The sequence below is a fragment of the Acinonyx jubatus genome, chromosome B1 (assembly GCF_027475565.1).
Source record: "Acinonyx jubatus isolate Ajub_Pintada_27869175 chromosome B1, VMU_Ajub_asm_v1.0, whole genome shotgun sequence".
Classification (NCBI taxonomy): domain Eukaryota; kingdom Metazoa; phylum Chordata; class Mammalia; order Carnivora; family Felidae; genus Acinonyx; species Acinonyx jubatus.
The window spans coordinates 128,226,650-128,249,263 of NC_069382.1; the positions used below are offsets into that span (position 1 = coordinate 128,226,650).

General features: G+C 35.7%; 1 protein-coding gene across 2 annotated transcripts in view; it reads right to left on the minus strand.

Moving 5' to 3' along the window:
• MMRN1 (multimerin 1) overlaps positions 1-22,614 on the minus strand; it is a 69,801-nt gene that overhangs the window by 38,793 nt on the left and 8,394 nt on the right. For both annotated transcript variants that reach the window (XM_053217130.1, XM_015075760.3), the window contains exons 3-4: positions 6,475-6,594; positions 3,404-3,510 (exon numbers count right to left, since the gene is read on the minus strand). In XM_053217130.1, coding sequence (XP_053073105.1) covers positions 3,404-3,510; positions 6,475-6,594 — 227 coding nt within the window. The remainder of the gene's footprint in view (positions 1-3,403; positions 3,511-6,474; positions 6,595-22,614) is intronic.

Consider the following 22,614-nt stretch of genomic DNA (forward strand, 5'->3'; position numbering starts at 1 on the left):
AAGCCACAATTTTCCTTGTTCTACTTCAGAACATTTTAGAGACATCTACTGGAAAAGCACATTATTGCAAATTTTATATAAATGGTTTAAAAAGTATATTGTTGCTGACATTCTGAAAAAATGTCTTGGATCCCATCACAAAATTAGGTCCCTTTCTGAAGACAAATTCTTTGATCCTCAAAAAAGTATAACAAATATAAAATAAATCAAAACTATTGCCTTGCTCTTTGACTTAATGCATCTACCTTTTTTCCCTAAAAATTTCTATTCATTTACACTTTTAAAAAATTGTTTTCCTCTGATAGTATGACTAATATTATTAATAATCTAATCTAGAACTTTTTTTTACCAGATTTTTGATTATCGAAATTGTAGCAAAATGAGCATGTATAGAGGCTTAGTCATATTATAGGCAGCATATTGTAGAATAAGACAACAGAAGAATTGCCTCCTTGATTTTGAATCACGGCATCCCTTTCTTTTTTTCAAACATTTTTAATGTGGGGCGCCTGGGTGGCTCAGTTGGTTGTGTCCAACTTCAGCTCAGGTCATGATCTCGCACTCTGTGGGTTCGGGCCCTGCGTTGGGCTCTGTGCTGGCAGCTGGGAGCCTGGAGGCTGCTTCGAATTCTGGGTCTCCCTCTCTCTCTGCCCCTCCCCTACTCATGCTCTGTCTCTGTCTCTGTCTGTCTCTCTCTCTCTCTCTGTCAAAAATAAATACACATCAAAAAAATTAAAAAAATTTTTTTGATGTGTATTTATTTTTTGAGAGAGAGGGAGGGATTGAACCCACCTATGGCAAGATCATGACCTGAGCTGAAGTCAGATGCTTAACTGACTGAGCCACCCAGGCACCCCACAATACCCCTTTCTAACAGGTTGGAAGTGAAGTTATAAAGGGGTAGGAGGAGAAAGAAAAAGAGAAAAAGGTATAGAAGTGGAGGAGGAGAAATAAAAGAGAGTACAGTTGCTAGCTGTTCCATTTTATTCCTGACTGATGGATCTTCCCTATGTATTTAAAAATATCTCCCTACTGCAATCTAAATGAAAAAGAAATTGTTGTTTTTGTATTATGAATTTTATTTTATTTGTGGGGATGAAACTTTTGGGGAAGTAGGGATTTGTAAAATTTACGTATTTTCTATGGATAAAATAATCTGATGTGAAGGACTAGCACTGAAGTAATTATCACAGTAGCTACATGGGAAGGTTATTCTAAACCCTTGCGGGCTCTGAAGACATTTAAAGAATGGATGAGCCACACTGATTATTCTTGCCATATTTGGGGCTGCTTGTTAAATGAGATAGCGTGGAGAGTGTTGTCAAAGGAAACCTGACAATTTTTTCTTCCGTATAAGAATAAGAGACTATTGGCACATACATAAAGTGTGATAAGAAGAGGGAGAGTTGGAATGTAGTGGCGGAGAAATCAGAAGGGAAAAATGTGTTTAAAAAAAAAAAGGAAACAAAGAAAAGAAGACAGGAAGGAAGGAAGAAACCCAGGATAGATGAGATAATGAAGATTGATTCAAGGGACAAAGGGACACAGTAGTTCTTGATACTATCAGTGCATCAACTGCACTAATAAAAAATTGGACTGCTTTTATATACTGCAATACAAGTGAAGAGAAGGATGGTCAGAGTATCATAGGGAGCAAGAGTAGGGGTTTTTGGAATCACAGTCATATTGAATTGATTGTATGACATGACACAATGGGCATATCTGCCATCGGAAAATTATTCCTATCATAGATTTCAGTAGAAAGATGACCTTTCCACAACAGCTTAATCAGCAGATGCTTGAACTATGAGTAGTTCTAATTATAGTATTGTAACAGAAGGTCATAGTCAGGTCTGTTCTGGGACATTTTTGTTAATGAGGATTCAAGATAACAATTTGTAAGTCTAGTATTAAAAATATCCACAGGTGGCTTCCAGTTAGAACATGAGATGTCATTAAACAATCAAAGCAACAACAGTTCTTATCAGCTGCAGCCCATGACATTCTTTGACATAAAGACTTTGCTTTCTGTCACATATCGACATTCAGTCCCCTATGTGCAATAGGGTGTGTAATGACATTCTAAATTTCTAGAAAGGTATAATGTGAACTAACCCTTGAATCTCTAAGAAATAATAATGGAATTGATATTCCTAAGATACCCTTCTTCATAGAAGAAGAGAAATGTAAAAACTACTGTTAGACTTTAGAAATATAATTCTAAATATTGTTCAGAACTTTTAACCATCTGCCATTTATAGATTAAAAACAAATATGTTTTACCATATTTGTGCACCTCGCAGAAATCAGGGATCATTTGAAAGCAGCATGATATTTGGACTTCTTTAGAATATGCTAAATTGCCTCGTTTTTAAATACGTTTTGTATAGATGATATTTTATTTAAAAGTTTATTTTACTTGATTATAAATGAAGTACATATTCATATTATACCCTAAAAATGTATTAAATTTTTATATCATCTCTGAAATTCAGGCCAGACCCAGAACAAATAGCCTTATAGTCAAATTCACCTACAGATTCTCACCGGGTGGGCTGGAAAAACCATACATAATATCCCTAGCAAAACTGCAAGTTTCCTAGAGCTTTTTGTATTACAACTTCCTTTTTTCAAAATGTGAATCATAATGGTTTCTCCACACTTACATTAATTTTTAATCACAGTCTCTCATGCTGCTGATTGAATTCCTCACCACTGCTAATGGTCTTTCTCGTAATATTTATTCATTTAAAATACATATGCTGATGCCGTATCTTATTGTTCAAGGCTTTTGGCTGTTTTAAAGCCAAAGGCAAAATAATAGCCACATGGATGTTAGGCCACGGCAGGTTACCGTGTGTTTGATCAGCCTTGCCACCAGAAAATCCTTAAAATTAAAGTTGATAAAATGGCTCTATGAGGATTTAAGGGGAAAAAACCCACAATTATCCATGCCTATTTGTATATTCTTTAAAACTGAATTTCATTCATAGACATTATTTCAAATAAATGAACGACAACAAAACTAGAAATTAGTTTTATTATCACATAGGGTCACTTCTAATGATTATTTAAAAGTATAAAATTAGGATTTCCGATATTTAAATAAGGCATGTCTCCACAGCATACAGTTAAGAAAAAGTGAATAATCAGATCTCCACTTACTCATGCCATAAAACTACCATAACAATATAAGAATATATAAGGTATCTCGTTAAGAGATTTAGGGTGCTAAACTCAGTACTAAGGAAGCTCTAGAGAGGTAACAGTTTTAATGATTTGGTTACATGTTAATTAACTTTGGTTCAAAAGGGAAAATACAACTCTTCACTGGAATCAGTTGCTTATTCTTCAGAAGTTTTATGCTTCTAATTGTTATTATAAAATTACTATTAGAATATACCTTTTAGCTGACATTTTGCTCCACTGAATCCAGGACAGCACTTCCATTCCAATGAGGTAACGATTTTATGTTGCATCCTGTAGACAGGATTTGGGAGCTTCTGAGATCTGTAGAGTAGAGGAAGTATTTGTCTCTCATTAAATTATCAGTTGGGATTGTTAAAGTATTGGAGACATTGCCCCAAATATAATAAGCATTCAATAAATGGTATCTATTATTGTTAATACTGTAATCCTCATCATCAATATTATTGTTAAACTTAGATTTGTTTAAATACATTCTAAAAAGTATCAAGACTTCTGCTGTTGGGGATTTTAAGTTTATACCTATCGTTACATCTTCTACACATAGTAGAACATTTCCCTTGATAATTCTTTTAACTAAAGTTTTAACTAAAACTTATTTAAATTTTTTTTAACGTTTATTTATTTTTGAGAGAGAGACAAACAGAGTGTGAGCAGGGGAGGGGCAAAGAGACAAGGAGACACAGAATCCCAAGCAGGCTCCAGGCTCTGAGCTGTCAGCACAGAGCCTGATGCGAGGCTCCAACGCACAACCCTGCAAGATCGTGACCTGAAACAGTCAGAAGCTCAACTGACTGAACCACCCAGGTGTCCCTAAAACTTATTTTAAGGAGTGCCTGGGTGGCTCAGTACGTTAAACGCGGGACTCCTGGTTTTGGCTCAGGTCATGATCTCATGGTTGCATGGGTTTGAGTCCCTCATCTGGCTCTATGCTGGCAGCACGAGCCTGCTTGGGATTCTCTGTCTCCCTTTCTCTCTACCCCTCCCCCACTCGCACTGTCTCTGTCTCTCTCAAAAATAAAATAAACTTTAAAAAAATTATTTTAATTCTAATTTTTAAACAGCTTATGAGGATAATTCATTTTATTTCATTTCTTATTATTCCTTATATCATTATAGTTAAAAGGACTTGTTTTTTCTCAGATCAACATCAAACAACTTAAACCGTGTATCAATGATCTAACTGAAATTATAGTAACCAATATGATTTTTAACCTGCACTTTCTCTTTTCTCAAGTTTTAAAAGCTTAATTTTTATTATTTCTCTCATATGGTATTTATCTCAGAGAGAGAGATGGGGTAAAGAGAAGGAGAGAAAGAGAGGGGGAGAGACAGGGAACATGAGAAAATATTTTGGAAAAGAAACTGCGCAAGGGAAATCAAGAAGTTATAACATTTTAACATGGCAATCAATAGAAATGGTGAATGGTCCTGAACTGTAGGCACTATATATGTAAATGTCAATCATAAATACAATTTTGTCATATTTATTCTTACCACATGATCTTAATATTTAGCTAATACTTATCAAGCAGGTCTATAAAATGGGTATATATTATCTTGTTTAATTTTATTCTATTTGGAAAATATTATTATTCTGATGTGCTGATGAGGAGCCTGAGGAAGAGAGAGATGAAAAAACTTGCTCAAAGTCTTGTATCTAAAAGTGATCCAGGTGGGATTTTACTCCATGCTGCATGGGTTAGCCTCCACTGTTATTATCTAGAGTTTGTCCCATGCAGCTTTGTGGAGACAATGGTCAATTTCATGGGTAAACCCTGATCATGTGGAAGAAAATGTATTGTAAACCAACTGGGCTTTAGGAAACTTGCCGTGATGTGAAGGGTAATTCACTATGTGTGAGGTTGTTCCTCAATTTTAAAATGAGCTGTAAGATTCTTTCCATCTCAAAAAAATAGGCTAATCATTTGTCTGTGTTTATTCCAGTGAATTGTATTCAGTAAATAAAACTCTGTCCAGTGAACTATCTCCAGTCCAATAGCTAAATCCAAATAGAAAGGACAGCTGTTTGGAAAAGGACTCTTGAGAATTTATTAGGATGAATCCACACAGTTGGTTGCATTATTATAGGAGTAAATGTCCCTGCTTTAGCAAACTGGATCCCTGGTATATGTGCCTCAGGCATAATAAAAGAAAAGTAACAAACATTGCATATATACTGAAATAGTGAATGAATGGAGAGACTCATTCAAAGGTAAAGAAAGATAAGAGATGAGAATAAAGATATGCATTTGTTTAAAGAGAGAGAGAGAGGAAAAAAACTCACCTTGAACTCAGAAGGGCAGTATAATAGGGGTTACTGTGGTAATATTTTCATTACTGAAGAATTAACAATGCATTCTTTGTTTCTCATGTCGGCAAGGAAATTGCCACAAAGGGAGTAAACTGAAAGCAGAACTGGAGCTCAGCTCTCCTAAATCCCTAAGATGTGCTTTGCTCTCTGGACCATGAACCTTAGCTATTCCTCTGGGGAGTAAGAAACACCTTGATTTTACAATCCTTACTGTGCACTGTTCCAGATTGCCAATGTGTCAGATTCATTGCCTGAGTTATTTGTATGACAATTTGCATAACATGAGCCATCATGGCCCGAATAATAATTTTAGTTTTTATTTCAGGGTCTTCTGAAACACTCTCAGATAAGCTACTGTGACTGTACGAATTCAGAGCACTTATCAATTACTCAGCCCCACATTTGAGGACAATTTTTTAATGTCCTAAATAGATTTTTTTAAAAATGAAAATTAAATAACATGAATCATTAAAATACACATGTAAAGAAAGGCCCTCCTTAGCCGTTTTATTGTGCATAATCTCAATTAGTGGCTTGCCAAATTACGGACTTCTCTCTGACCTGGTAGGAAAGGGAAATTATCAATAAAATTTTAGAACTGTATATGAATTTCATAAGAATTAAAAGACAGGATTATTGGTCAGGTTATAGAATAAAAATAATAGTAATAGTAAAAATGGAAATAAGCATGAGAATTAACATTTATTGAAGACTCTGTCAGTAGGCTAAGGTTATTACTGCATTGTCTCACATATTCTAAAAACTCCCAATGAGGCATGTATTATTAGTATCTGCATTTTAACTTACCCAAGATCATGCATCTCATTTAATGTAATGACCCTACTCTGACCTTATTATACGTATGTACCTGGGATGATTAGCTTTCTCTACATATTCCAGGACATACATGAATATAGCACAAGCAGTGGCTATTTTCAAACAATATCACATACCTCTGAGGACAGGATCTCCCGGTTGAGCCACAAGGCCCTCTCCCATTTGGAAGATAAGTGACTTGGTTGTCTAGTATCACTGTGGGTGATAATCTGGTATGTACATAAGCACACCAATTCCTAAGGAAGAGAGAATTTTTGTTAGAAAAAAATCATTGTCAAAAAGAATTCTTTTCCTTAAAATTATTTTCACAGACCTCTGTCTACGGCTGCAAGTATTATGGAGTAGATACTTTGTACACATGAAAAGTAAGAGAAACACTACAAGATCAAAGTAAATTGAAAATAAATAAGACTTAAAACCAGAATCTGTATGTTCAGTTGTAAGCTAAGTCAAAATAGAAGATTGCCCTTATGTCAAATATCAATATATTTTTTTAATGTTTATTTATTTTTGAGACAGGAGAGACAGAGCATGAGCAGGGGAGAGGCAGAGAGAGACTGAGAGGGAGACACAGAATCAGAAGACGTTTCCAGGCTCTGAGCTGTTAGTACAGAGCCTGATGCGGGGCTCGAACTCACAAGCTGTGAGATCATGACTTGGGCTGAAGTCGGATGCTCAACCAACTGAGCCATCCAGGCACCCCTGTCAAATATCAATATTAGTACTTAGATTGGAGACTCAAAACTAGGCCCATTACTTCTGGTGAACAATGTGCAGTAAGACAAAAGCAAAAAAATACATGCTGTAATAATCAAAAAGAGGAAAAAAAACCTGTTACTAGGAGCAGATGATATGATTGTGAATAAAGAGAATATGAGTCTAGATGCAAATGATTATAAGAGTTCAGCTATGTAGTTAAAATTCATATAAATTTTTTATAACTAATAAAAAGTATGGCCACATAGTTAAGATCAGTTACAGACAGTTCAATGTACCAAAAAAATTTTTAAGAAGATACTGTTTACAACAGCAAAAATACCATTATTTTTATTCAATCCAACAAAAGAAGGGTAAGACTTAATATATATAACTTTTAAGCTTTATTGAAAAGCCTGAAAGAAAATCCAATAAATACTATTAATGGATGGGAAGAGTCAATTTAAATACATCGATTCTCCTCAAGTTAATCTACAGATTTAGTGCACTTTTAAATCAAACCTTAATTTGATACAAGTTTAATAAGCTTATTCTATTGTTTATGTAATAAACTAAAAATATGAATTTTAGAAATTTCTGGCTCTGGCCATAACAGAGCATCAGATGTACTTTCCCTTGGTAAAAAAAAATCTATAAAGCTGGACAAGCTATATAAAGCAATAATTTTTAGAAGTTGAACAACAGACAACTCAGTGATATTATTTTTTGAGAAAAGGGGACAACATGATGTGAATTCCATATGGACTCTAATTTTCTGCCTGCAAACAATTTTCAAACTGCATCACAAAGGGGTGGGCCCCAAAGACAGAGAAAGCACTGGGTGAATGAAACAGAGATCTGAGTTTGGGGCTGCTGAGATGGTTAGAATATGTGGATAAAGTGAATAAAATGAGGATGAATGACAGAGATGCCATTTTTTTGTGTTTTGTTTTGTTTTTCTCTTTATTTTTATTTATTTTTTTTAATATGAAATTTATTGTCACATTGGTTTCCATAAAACATCCAGTGCTCATCCCAACAGGTGTCTCCTCAATGACCATCACCCACCCTCCCATCCTTCCCACCCCCCATCAACCCTCAGTTTATTCTCAGTTTTTAAGAGTCTCTTATGGTTTGGCTCTCTCCCTAACTTTTTTTTTCCTTCCCTTCCCCTCCCCCATGGTCTTCAGTTGAGTTTCTCAGGATCCACATAAGAGTGAAAACATATGGTATCTGTCTTTCTCTGCCTGACTTATTTCACTTAGCATAGCACTCTCCAGTTCCATCCACGTTGCTACAAATGGCCAGATTTCATTCTTTCTCATTGCCAAGTAGCATTCCATTGTATATATAAAACACATCTTTTTTATCCATTCGCAGTTGATGGACATTTAGGCTCTTTCCATAATTCATCTATTGTTGAAAGTGCTGCTATAAACATTGGGGTACAAGTGCCCCTATGCATCAGCACTCCTGTATCCCTTGAGCAAATTCCTGGCAGTGCTATTGCTGGGTCATAGGGTAGATCTGTTTTTGATTTTCTGACGAACCTCCACACTGTTTTCGAGAGTGGCTGCACCAGTCTGCATTCCCACCAACAGTGCAAAATGGTTCCCGTTTCTCCTATCCTCTCCAGCGTCTATAGTCTCACGATTTGTTCATTTTAGCCACTCTGACTGGCGTGAGGTGATATCTCAGTGTGGTTTGATTTGTATTTCCCTGATGAGGAGTGATGTTGAGCATCTTTTCATGTGCCTGGTGGCCATCTGGATGTCTTTTTTAGAGAAGTGTCTATCCATGTTTTCTGCCCATTTCTTCACTGGATTATTTGTTTTCCGGGTGTGGAATTGGTGAGTTCTTTATAGATTTTGGATACTAGCCCTTTGTCTGATATGTCATTTGCAAATATTTTTTCCCATTCCGTTGGTTGCCATTTAGTTTTGTTGATTGTTTCCTTTGCAGTGCAGAAACTTTTTATCTTCATGAGGTCCCAATAGTTCATTTTTGCTTTTAATTCCCTTGCCGTTGGAGATGTCAAGTAAGAAATTGCTGCAGCTGAGGTCAGAGAGATCTTTTCCTGCTCTAGGGTTTTGATGATTTCCTGTCTCACATTCAGGTCCTTTATCTATTTTGAGTTTATTTTTGGGAATGGTGTGAGAAAGTGGTCTAGTTTCAATCTTCTGCATGTTGCTGTCCAGTTCTCCCAGCACCATTTGTTAAAGAGACTGTCTTTTTTCCATTGGATATTCTTTCCTGCTTTGTCAAAGATCGGTTGGCCATACTTTTTTGGGTCCAGTTCTGGAGTCTCTAGTCTATTCCATTGTTCTATGTATCTGTTTTTGTGCCAATACCATGCTGTCTTAATGATTTGTAGTAGAGGCTAAAGTCTGGGATTGTGATGCCTTCCACTTTGGTCTTCTTCTTCAATATTACTTTGGCTATTCGGGGTCTTTTGTGGTTCCATACAAATTTTAGGATTGCTTGTTCCAGCTTCGAGAAGAAAGCTGGTGCAATTTTGGTTGGGATTGCATTGAATGTGTAGATTGCTTTGGGTAGTATTGACATTTTAACAATATTTATTCTTCCAATCCATGAGCATGGAATGTTTTTCCATTTCTTTGTATCTTCTTCAATTTCCTTCATACACTTCCTATAGTTTTCAGCATACATATCTTTTACATCATTAGTTAGGTTTATTCCTAGGTATTTTATGCCTCTTGGTGCAATTGTGAATGGGATCAGCTTCTTTACTTGTCTTTCTGTTGCTTCATTATTAGTGTATAAGAATGTGACTGATTTCTGTACATTAATTTTGTATCCTGCGACTTGGCTGAACTCATGTATCAGCTCTAGCAGACTTTTAGTGGAGTCTATCGGGTTTTCCATGTATAGTATCATGTCATCTGCAAAAAGTGAAAGGTTGGCTTCATCTTTGTCAATTTTGATGCCTTTGATTTCCTTTTGTTGTCTGGTTGCTGATGCTAGCACTTCCAACACTATGTTAAACAACAGCAGTGAGAATGGACATCCCTGTTGTATTCCTGATCTCAGGAGGAAAGCTCTCAGTTTTTCCCCATTGAGGATGATGTTAGCTGTGGGCTCTTCAGAAATGGCTTTTATGATGGTTAAGTATGTTCCTTCTATCCCGACTTTCTCGAGGGTTTTTATTAAGAAAGAATGCTGAATTTTGTCAGATGCTTTTTCTGCATCGACTGACAGGATCATATGGTTCTTTTATTTTCTTTTATTAATGTGATGTATCACACTGATTAATTTGCGAATGTTGAACCAGCCCTGCATCCCAGGAATGAATCCCACTTGATCAGGGTGAATAATTCTTTCTATATGCTGTTGAATTCGATTTGCTAGTATCTTATTGAGAATTTTTGCATCCATATTCATCAGGGATATTGGCCTGTAGTTCTCTTTTTCTACTGGGTCTCTGGTTTAGGAATCAAAGTAATGCTGGCTTCATAGAATGAGTCTGGAAGTTTTCCTTCCCTTTCTATTTTTTGGAATAGCTTGAGAAGGATAGGTATCATCTCTGCTTTAAATGTCTGGTAGAATTCCTCAGGGAAGCCATCTGGTCCTGGACTCTTATTTCTTGGGAGATTTTGACAACTGATTCAATTTCTTCGGTGGTTATGGGTCTGTTCAAGTTTTCTATTTCTTCCTGTTTGGGTTTTGGAAGCATGTGGATGTTTAGGAATTTGTCCATTCCTTCCACGTTGTCCAGTTTGTTGGCATATAATCTTTCATAGTATTCCCTGGTATTTGCCTGTATTTCTGAGGAATTGTTTGTAACAATTCCATTTTCATTCATGATTTTATCTATTCCGGTCCTCTCCCTTTTTTCTTGAGAAGCCTGGCTAGAGGTTTATCAATTTTGTTTGTTTTTTCAAAAAACCAACTCTTGGTTTCATTGATCTGCTCTACAGTTTTTTTTAGATTCTATATTGTTTATTTCTGCTCTGATCCTTATTATTTCTCTTCTTCTGCTGGGGTTGGGGTGTCTTTGCTGTTCTGCTTCTATTTCCTTTAGGTGTGCTGTTAGATTTTGTATTTGGGATCTTTCTTGTTTCTTGAGATAGGCCTGGATTGCAATGTATTTTCCTCTCAGGACTGCCTTCACTGCCTCCCAAAGCATTTGGATTGTTGTATTTTCATTTTCATTTGTTTCCATATATTTTTTCATTTCTTCTGTAATTGCCTGGTTGACCCATTCATTCTTTAGTAGGGTGTTCTTTAACCTCCTTTGAAGGTTTCCAGACTTTTTCCTGTGGCTGATTTCAAGTTTCACAGCATTGTGGTCTGAATGTGCATGGTATGATCTCAATTCTTGTATACTTATGAAGGGCTGTTTTGTGATCCAGTATGTGATCTATCTTGGAGAATGTTCCATGTGCACTCCAGAAGAAAGTATTTTCTGTTGCTTTGGGATGCAGAGTTCTAAATATATCTGTCAAGTCCATCTGATCCAACGTATCATTCAGGGCCCTTGTTGATTTATTCATCTGTGTCTAGATGATCTATCCATTGTTGTAAGTGGGGTATTAAAGTCCCCTGCAATTACCACATTCTTATCAATAAGGTTACTTATGTTTGTGATTGTTTTATATATTTGGGGGCTCACGTATTTGACACATAGACATTTATAATTGTTAGCTCTTCCTGATGTATAGACCCTATAATTATTATATAATGCCCTTCTTCATCTCTTGTTACAGCCTTTAATTTAAAGTCTAGTTTGTCTGATATAAATATGGCTACTCCAGCTTTCTTTTGACTTCCAGTAGCATGATAGATAGTTCTCCATTCCCTCACTTTCAATCTGAAGATGTCCTCAGGTCTAAAATGAGTCTATTGTAGACACCAAATAGACGGGTCTTGTTTTTTTATCCATTCTGATACCCTATGTCTTTTGGTTGGAGCATTTAGTCCATTGACATTCAATGTTATTATAGAAAGATATGGGTTTAGAGTCATTGTGATGTCTGTAGGTTTCATGCTCGTAGTGATGTCTCTGGTACTTTGTGGTCCTTTCAACATTTCACTCACAGAATCCTCCTTAGGATCTCTTGTAGGGCTGGTTTAGTGGTGATGAATTCCTTCAGTTTTTGTTTGTTTGGGAAGACCTGTATCTCTCCTTCTATTCTGAATGACAGACTTGCTGGATAAAGGATTCTCGGCTGCATATTTTTTCTTTTCATCACATTGAAGAAATCTGCCATTCCTTTCTGGCCTGCCGAGTTTCAGTAGATATGTCTGCCACTAGTCCTGTGGGTCTCCCTTTGTAAGTTAGATTGTGTTTATTACTAGCTGCTTTCAGAATTTTCTCTTTATCCTTGTATTTTGCCAGTTTCACTATGATATGTCGTACAGAAGATTGATTTAAGTTACGTCTGATTGGAGTTCTCTGTGCCTCTTGGATTTTAATACCTGTTTCCTTCCCCAGATCAGGGAAGTTCTCAGCTATGATTTTTTCAAGTACACCTTCAGCCCCTTTCTATGTCTCTTCTTCTGAAATTCCTATGATACAGATATCATTCTGTTTGATTGCATCACTTAGTTCTGTTGATTTAGTTCTCTTAGTACTCCTGGATTTTTTTATCTGTCTTTTTCTTAGCTTCCTCTTTTTCTATAATTGTATCTTCTAATTCACCTATTCTCTCCTCTGCTTCTTCAATCTGTCTATGGCCACCTCCATTTTATTTTGCACCTCATTTATAGCATTTTTAGCTCCTCATGACTATTTCTTAGTCCCTTGATCTCTGTAGCAATAGATTTTCTGCTGTCCTCTATGCTTTTTCAAGCCCAGCAATTAATTTTATGACTATATTGTAAATTCTTGTTCCATTATATTGTAAATCGTTTTTGATCAATTTGTTAGCTGTTGCTACTTCCTGGAGTTTGTTTTGAGGAAAATTCTTCCGTTTCATCATTTTGGGTAGTCTCTGAGGTGGCTCCAAACTGCAGGACACTTCCTCTGTGCTGTGCAAAGTAACTTGTGTTGGTGAGTGGGGCAACAATCAGATCCGATGTCTGCCTCCACCCCACCGCTGGGGCCACAGTCAGACTGGTGTGTACCTTATCTTCCCCTCTCCCAGGGGCAGGACTCACTGTGGAGTGGTGTGGCCCTTGTCTGGGCTACTTACACACTGCCAGCCTTGTGGTGCTGCTTCGATGGGATCTGGCGTATTAGCCGGAGTGGATCTGCAAGGTGCACAGGGGCAGGAGGGGCAGACTCAGCTCGCTTTGCTGTCGGTGTCCCCTCCAGGAGGGTTCCTGCAGCATCAGGATGGAGGCAGGCCGGTCGGAGGGATGGATCCACAGAAGTATAGCATTGGGCGTTTGCACAGTATAAGCAAGTTGAGTGATGGGAACTGGTTCCCTTTGGAGTTTCGGCACCTCTCTGCCCTTCCTACCCTCTTCCGTGGGCCTCTTGTCTACGCTTGGCTCCAGAGAGTCCTCTGCTAGTCTTCTGGCAGGTTTCTGGGTTATTTAGGCAGATGTGGGTGGAATCTAAACGATCAGCAGGAGGAGGTGAGCCCAGTGCCCTGCTATGCCGCCATCTTCCCCTCCTCTCCCAGAGATGCCATTTTAAAAGTCAACATAGGGTTTCTCTTAAATCTTGGGTTGAATACCATGTAGTGCTTGCAAAGCATAGTTTTTTCAAGGCCACCAGTGAACAACCATTAGAAAGCTTTATAAGCTGAACAGAGATTCCAGATTTTACCCAGTTGTGGAGAATTCTGACCAGCCAAAGAGAACAGTTCTCATTAAACATCTGAGCATTTGTCTGAACCTAACAAAGACTGCATCCAGGAGAGTAAGGGTAATCTAGACACACTCTCACAAAGCCTTAAAAAAAATCCTTGATATAAATAACTCCATGTCAGAACAGAGGTCAATGCTCTTTAATGGAAGACAACAAAATCTGTTCATAACATATCAGCCCAGCATAAAAAAATGAACAACAACAAAAACTAGGCATCTAGGACCAATACGTGAGTAAAAATCCAATGAACAAAGACAATAAAACAGAGATGACATAGATGTTGAATTAGCAACCAATGACTAAAATAGCTATTTAACCCTATTCGAGATTGTAAAAGACAAAATGACCATAGTGAATAAATTCATTGCAAATCTCAAAAAACCCATTAAATAGAACAAAAATACACAAGAAATGAATAAAAATGAACTAGATTGGGTTTAACAGACATTGGGACCCTAGACATTAACATCAATGTACTTGGAGGCAGAACACAAGAAACCATCCAAACTGAAGTACAGAGGGAAAAATATTAAAACATAAATGAACAGAAACTCAAGTGGTCTAAAATATATGTGGTTAGATTTCTTATGCAAATCCACTGACTATCCTAAATACAGAGAATGACTAAATTCAACAGAAGCAGTTAAATAGTCTGTCAATAAACACTGGCTGCACGATGGTTGAGGATTGCGTGTATGAGGCAGGAAAAAAGTACCATCATCTATACATACACCGGGCTTTGGAAAAAAAAATGGTAGATAGATAATAGATAGGTAGTAGATACATACATAGATAATAGATAGATGATAGATATAGATATCGCTTATGAGGATTAATCACAGCGTTGCCTGCAGAGATCTTTTAAATTTCTAAATAGTAAAACAATCTCATGACTAAAAGAGTTGAGCAGGCAAAAAGCAGACCAGCAGATTGCTCATGGCCCAGAAATCTTTGATCCAGTATAAACTGAAAGAACTATCCACAGCAAAAGAGCCCCTGGTGTGACTCATAATTAGGTTTATGCTACTGATGAAATAAGCTTATTAAGGGATGTTAAAAATGTAAATTGAAACTTTAAAACAAAATTATTGGAAAACATAACTTTAAAACTAGAAAATTAAGCAAGATAAAATAGTGACAGGCAGTATAAAGGCAAAAGTAATGATCCCAGACAAACATTTTGCTTAAATCTAGAAGTCCTTTTTACCTTTCCAGACTGATTATGGTGGATGGAGAGCAGTTACTTTGAAGTGTTTAGCTTTCCATGGGGTCGTAACCCTACAAATAGAAGACTGCATTTGGGATTCTCTTTAAGGGTAATAACACCGTTTCTTTTGTGCGGCAACATGTACTGAAAAAAGCTTGTATTGATTCTTTGGGTTTTCTTTTTCTTTTTTTTTCTTTTTAATTTTTTTTTAAAGTTTATTCATTTTTGAGAGACAGAGAGAGACAGAGCATGAGTGGGGAAGGGGCAGAGAGAGAAGGAGACACAGAATCCAAAACAGGCTCCAGGCTCCGAGCTGTCAGCACAGAGCCCAACGCAGGGCTCGAACTCACAAACCGCGAGATCATAACCTGAACTATGATCTCAGCTATGATCTTCAGCTATGAAGTTAATAGGTAAAGGTTTCTTCTAGGGAAAAGCAGGCAGCTTTGGTTATTTATGAACACCAGCCTAGCTTGCAGACCACACAGACTAGAAGGTAGAGAAAGGATTCTAGTTTGACTTACACAACTTGAAATCTTGTGGGTAAAGAATTAAGAGAAACATTGTAAATAAACAATTTATTGTACTTTTGATTGGAATGTTTTAGAAACCTAGTCTTTCAAGGAGCTAGTAAGCAGACAAAATTAAAAAAAAAACTTTTCATTAACTCGTGATTTGCCATTTGAAGCATATCCTGACCAAACCATGACTCAATCACATCCATTCTTATCCTGAACCGAGAGTGGACTGAAGCAAAAAAGGATTTATTTAAATAATGACCACAATGAATATTTTCTTTAATAAATAAAAGACAACAATCTACCAGTTAACATTGTCCATTTATACTAGTCTTTAAAACTCAGGTTAATAAATTGCTTTCCATCCTATTCATAAAAGGTTGAATGTTTAAACTTGTATACTGATAATCTGTGGCTTGAGTTGACACAATAGCATGAAAATAATAGGTCCTGAGGATATTCAGGAGACATCAATAAAGCCCCCACCATGAAGTTGCCAATGGTATGTAATTTTTTTCTAAGAAGTTGGAGAAGATTTATGTTTGGGGAGACTTTCTGAATGGAGGGGTCTTTATGATTTTGTTTTCTATCATCTCCTTATTGAGATGAATTTAGGAATTCAAAGAAGAACAAGAGGAAAATGAAACCAAGCAAGACAGACATGGCTACCTCTGAAAATTAAAACATTCTCAAAGAAAGAGGATTGTTTTGTAATTCTCATATCAGCTTCCCACACCTCACCTAACATCCACCTACGCCCCCCTGACTTGAGAATCATTCTTTACTTTGCGACTAAAGATGACTAAAAATTACATATGATAAAAATATATACATGTATGAATGAACTCATAAATGCTTCAGGGAAAGGGCTAAGTTGCCCATGGGATTTAATTTATAGATAAAAATATTAATTAATCTTCACCAGAGAATAATTCATTCATTCTGCCACTGATTTATCTTATGAAGAACACGTTTGTTTTAATTATAGGATGATGATTGTATGGAAATACATCCCAACAAAAACCTACCTGAACTGAGTGTGACCATTACTAACAGCCAAATTATGAATTTATGGACATCATTGAACAACACTAAACCCCTCAAATACATAACAATTAAATCCCCACCAAATTCAGTGATAAGTGAAATAGACATATTCTAAATATATCAAAAGTAGTCATGTGTTTTTAATGACAAGTATTTGCTACTTTTGTAAATCCAACCTGCTCATTTCTCCACTCAATAACATATGTGGCCAACTCCTTCTCTTTCTATCTCTTTCTGTCATATAAATTAGTAAAAAGGAATTTATTTTAAAGGCAAGAATATATCCTAACAAGCCTAAAATTTTTGGTGTCAATAATTAGGGAGGAAAATATCAAATAAAGCCTTATTTAGTTCAATAGTCTAATTACTAAGTTCCAGAGGATAAATATGTGTCTCTAAGTTTGTAAGAAGAGGACAGATTTCAGATAACACCACTAGTCAGGGGAAATGTTCTCCCTAGAGCACTATCCTAATTTAAGAACATCGTTAAAATATCATGAATAACAATAGCCAAAAGGTGGAAACAATCAAAGGGCCTACAGACAGATGAATGGAAAAACAAAATGTGGTATATATGTATCTATCTATCATCTGTCTATCTACAATGGAATATTATTTAGACTTAAAAAGGAAGGGGATTCTGTCACATGCTACAATATGAATGGATGAAAAGGGAAGAGAAGGGAAAGAAAGCATTTCTCTCAGCTTCACAGCCATCATAAACACATGCTTTTCCCATCTCTGTAAGTCAGATTTGGAAGGTCATTTCTGATGATGAAGGGTGGCCGCCTGAACAAGATTTTCATTCTCTTTTACTCCACAAATGCAGGCAAAGGAAGAGAATATTGAATTTCCCTTTCTTTTTAAGTTTATGTAGTATTTTTAGAGAGAGGGGGGTGGGCAGAGAGAGAGAGGGAGAGGGAGAGTCGCAAGCAGGCTCTTCGTGCTGTCAGTATGGAGCCAGATGCTGGGCTCGACCCCACAAACAGCAGGATCATGAACTGACCAAATTCCAGAGTCAGACGCTTAATTGACTAAGCCACCCAGGTGTCCTGAAAGAGATTGCATTTCTGTGTCCAGAGTTTTGTTTCTGTGTTTTCCCTGAAGGAAGTGGAAGGGGAAGAGCAGGGGCTGGGATACCTACATAATGAAACAAAATAATAAGGAAAAAATTTTCCTGAATAGAGAGGCATGTTATGTAATTGTTGACTTATGCTGAAGCCAGACCGCCTCCTTACACATTTTGACTCTACAACTATTAGCCATTACCTTGTTCATGAAATGTGGCTTCTTCATATATACATTAAGTATAATAATATTACCTATCTTACAGGATGGTTGTGAGACCAAATGAATTAACCCTTGCTGCTGCTGCTGATTAAATGAGTCAGAGAGTTAGTAGGATTTTTTTTTTTTATGAAGGGAATAGATATCTGTATATCTATTTACATATTTATATATCTTCCAATTTTGCCTTATATAGAGAGACATGGCTCCTTTTTCACTTCTTTAATGACCTGATAAATTTATCTTAGTCACAATTATATATATATGTATATGTATATATATATGTATATATCTGTATATATAATTACGTATGTATATCGGGTCAAAATAATTTCCAGAAAGCCATTACAGAACATTATCATCATTTATATCCATTTCATATGATGAAGCTTAGCTCTTAGATTATATATCTATATATGCTGATATCTATTAGTAGATTATATATCTATATATACTGATATACAGATATATATATAGATATATATCTGTTCAAAATGTTTCTACAGTCTTAAAAATTATAACATAAATACTTCCCAAATGTTATTAAGTCTTTATTTTTTTTAATCGAACTATAACAAGAACACCATTATCAGATTATTAATATGAGCGGCTAGAATTTACATGAGAGCACCAGTCATCAATGAGAAAGTTCTCCAAAGGAAATGTACACAATATGAAAGAAGAAATAATAGAAATTGAAGGTAAGTATTTAGATTTAGTAAAAAGATTCTTTATATGTAAAACACACATGAATAAATCATTGAACTTTTATATTTAGTTTTGGCTATTAGTCCAAAGGTAAGTTCATCTAGATACTAATCTTCTTAAGAAAATAACTTATTTTCTTTTAAATATTTTTTTTAATGTTTATTTATTTTTGAGACAGAGAGAGACAGAGCATGAACGGGGGAGGGTCAGAGAGAAAGGGAGACACAGAATCTGAAACAGGCTCCAGGCTCTTTGCAGTCAGCACAGAGCCTTACGCGGGACTCGAACTCACAGACCGTGAGATCGTGGCCTGAGCCGAAGTCGGACGCTTAACCGACTGAGCCACCCAGGCGCCCCGAAAATAACTTATTTTCAAACAAACAAAATGTATGTTTGTGATTCATTTTATTTTAGTGTAAGTACCTTTACATAGTCCATCTTTTTCAAAATTCTACATAATATTTAAACTTGGATAGAAGTATTAGTTTTATTAAAATATCATGTAAAACAAATTTTGAAAGGCAATCATACAAAGCTCCGATCATGGGGAATTTCTGATATTCTGATACTTCAATTTTCTGGTTAATTTAGGTTTTAAAAAGAAACTTTTCTTTATATGCCAATGTTTGCAATTAGAGCCTTTTGTCAAGCATCATCAATTTGCCTTCCACAGTGGACACATTACAATAAATATAATTGAGTTTTTTATGATAAATTATGGTACAGGGCCTCGGAGTCACAAATTATTGTACATATACAATATTTTCAGTGTAAAATTTTAGGAGAATGAACTGAATAGGTCCCCATTCCAGGGACTGTATATGGAGTTTGCTTTTTGATCCAACCTGCTTTTTAACTTTTAAAGCTAATGATAGTAAATTTTTAAGAGATACATTGAATTAGAAATGTACAACATATATACATATGTAAGTAACAATTCTTAAAAGTACTTAAATATAACCTTTTTTCATAAATTTGTTTTATTTTATCTCATTTTATTTTATTTTTTGTTTCTTTTCCCCACACTGCGACTTCAGGCCATTCAGGGACATTGTCAACTGTTTCTATTCCAGTAGGTGTCAGGCTCTCCCAGTGTGCACACCAGAAGGCCTCAGAAAAGGCAGGCAAACAGAAGCTATAATGCTTTATTCCATACTTAATCCAGTTGCTTTTGTAAACGGACTCTTGTAGCATTTCCTCTTAAATAATGTTTAAAATAATATTTTCATACTGAAAAAACTAAAATGTGTGGAAATACAAAAATTTCTCATTTAATCACCTAGACTATATAAGCAGTTATTAAATTCCAGCATGTATAATTCGAGATGTATTTATATATTCAGTAGTAATTTAGTGAGGGAAATATCAAAGAAATGATAAAAAGGAGATGATTAATTAGAAAAAATTAAGACAAAGAATATATTGAGTATCAGTTTTCACTGGCAGTAATCTAGGAGATGCATTAATTTCCCAAGGAACTTTTAAAAATCTTCTTTAACATATGGTGTGTTTCTCTTGAGAATTTTACAGCTTGTGAGAATAATTTCCTTTGGATGCTGTTAGGTTGGATAATAACTTTGCAAAATTTACACGACATAGATTGAATGTTTGTGTCTCCCTCAAATTTATATGTTGAAATCCAAATGCCCAATATGATAATATTGGGACTAGGGCCGTTGGGCAATGACAGTGTCCTCTTGATGGGATTATTGCCCTTATTAAAGAGGCCCAAAATCGAAATCTGGAAACCCAGAAAAGGGCTCTTACTTGCTCATGCTGGCAACCTGATCTCAGACGCCCAGTTTTCAGAACTATGAGAAGTAAATTTCTGTTGTTTATAAACCACCCAGTCTGTGTTATTTTGGTATAGCAGTCTCAATGAACTGAGACAACATACAAATTTAATTGATCAGACTTTTCATATCCAGAACCTACTCGTAATTCAAAGAAATAAGCAGAAAAATGCGTATTATGATAGAATTAATTTAATGGTTAGTTTTTGTAATTTTAAACATCACTTTTTAAAATGTGGTGTTTAAAATTTTTATTTACAAGTGGTCTAGAGAAAGATTTGTAGAACTTACCATTTTAGACATTATATTAGAAATAATAATTCATTTAAAGTAAGCTACCTATTTGTACATTGAGCAAATTACATAGCTTATATAAAAAGAATAAAGTTCTAAAAGACACGTCATTAAACTCAGCAAATAAAATGTTCCTCTTGTTCAGTATTCAACTTTTTTTTCCTGTATGCCACCTTTCATTAGCATTTTACCATATTTATGACCATTATGCATACAAAATAAGATAAAATAACAAACAAAAAATGTAGAAAACTCTCTGACTAGCCCTGGTTTCTGCTTTATTCTCTCCTGCCTTTCAATAAAACAAACAAACAAAAACACCCAAAAGCAAACAAACAAAAACAAAAAAACTCTCCTCAGTCAAGTGTTCATATTTCTATATTTTCCAGATTTATATCTCTAGTCTTAATCTCTGCCCTTAACTCAAAATCCATCCAATAATTAGCTATTGCACAGAGTTTTGTTGAGCTCTCTTTCTAGGTGCCTGACACTATTGTGGGCAGTAAATACAATAGTAAATAAGAAAGGCAAAGTTTCTATTTTCATGGGATGTATGTTCTTTTATGAAAAGATAGAGAATACATAACTGCCTACAGAAATTAACCAAGTCATTTCAGGTAAATGCCATGAAAAAAATAAGGGTGAAAAAATAAGGATGGTAAATTTATACCAGATAATCAGAGTTCTCATTGAGGAGGGACATTAAAGATGAAGTTGCAGGAGGAAAAAAAATCTTTCTATACTGGAAGGAGAGCATTCTAGCACAAGCAAACAGGAAGTTTCCTTGAGATGCAAATTGACTTGAGAAGTTCAGTACCCACACAGAAGGCCAATGTGACTGGAAGAAATGATGTTGAATGAACTTGGAGTGTGCTGAAAGATGAGATCATAGAGATAGGGGGAGTATCAAGCAAGACCTTGTGGGCCATGGTGAGGATTTAGGAGTTTATTCTAAATGGAATGGAAAGCTACTGAGTAATCTTCAGCATGTGAGCAAAATGCTAAATATCACAGATTTTAAGACAGTATCTCTGAAATCAAGAACATATTTTAAAGTCATGGGGTACCTGGGTGGCTCAGTCAGTTGAGCATCCAGCTCTTGGTTTCAGCTCAGGTCATGATCCCAGGGTCATGGGATTAAGCCACTCATCAGGCTCTACACTGAGCATATGGGGCCTACTTAAGATTCTCTCTCTCCCTCTCTTTCCTTCTGTCCCCTCTCTAAAATAAAAACAATAAAATAATAAAATAAAATAAAAGCAATGGTATCATTCAGTCACTATTGTAAGACAGTGGTTTTTGCCATTGCCTTGGAAATACCTTAACCAATTTCACTGACATTTTCATTTTCAGTATGCAAAAAAAAAAAAATATATATATATATATATATGACATATATATGTTACATATATATGACATATATATGGCATATATATATATGATAAATAAACCTAAACATTCTAAGAAATAATGTCATACTATTCTTTCTTATTACTATGTAAAATAATGTGTCAAAAAGATGAAGTCTTACATCAAATGAAAGGCATTAACCCAATTTAAAAGTTTAAACACCTTAAATATACACAATGACATGTCAAATTTATTTATTTATTTATTTATTTATTTATTTATTTTAACGTTTTATTTTTTTTTGAGACAGAGAGAGACAGAGCATGAACGGGGAAGGGGCAGAGAGAGAGGGAGACACAGAATCGGAAGCAGGCTCCAGGCTCTGAGCCATCAGCCTAGAGACTGACGCAGGGCTCGAACTCATGGACTGCGAGATCGTGACCTGAGCTGAAGTCGGACACTTAACCCACTGAGCCACCCAGGCGTCCCCCCCTTTTTTTTTTAACATTTTATTTAGTCAAATTTATTTTTTAAAAAGTTATAGGATCCCTCACTTGTGTGGGACATGGATTACAGGA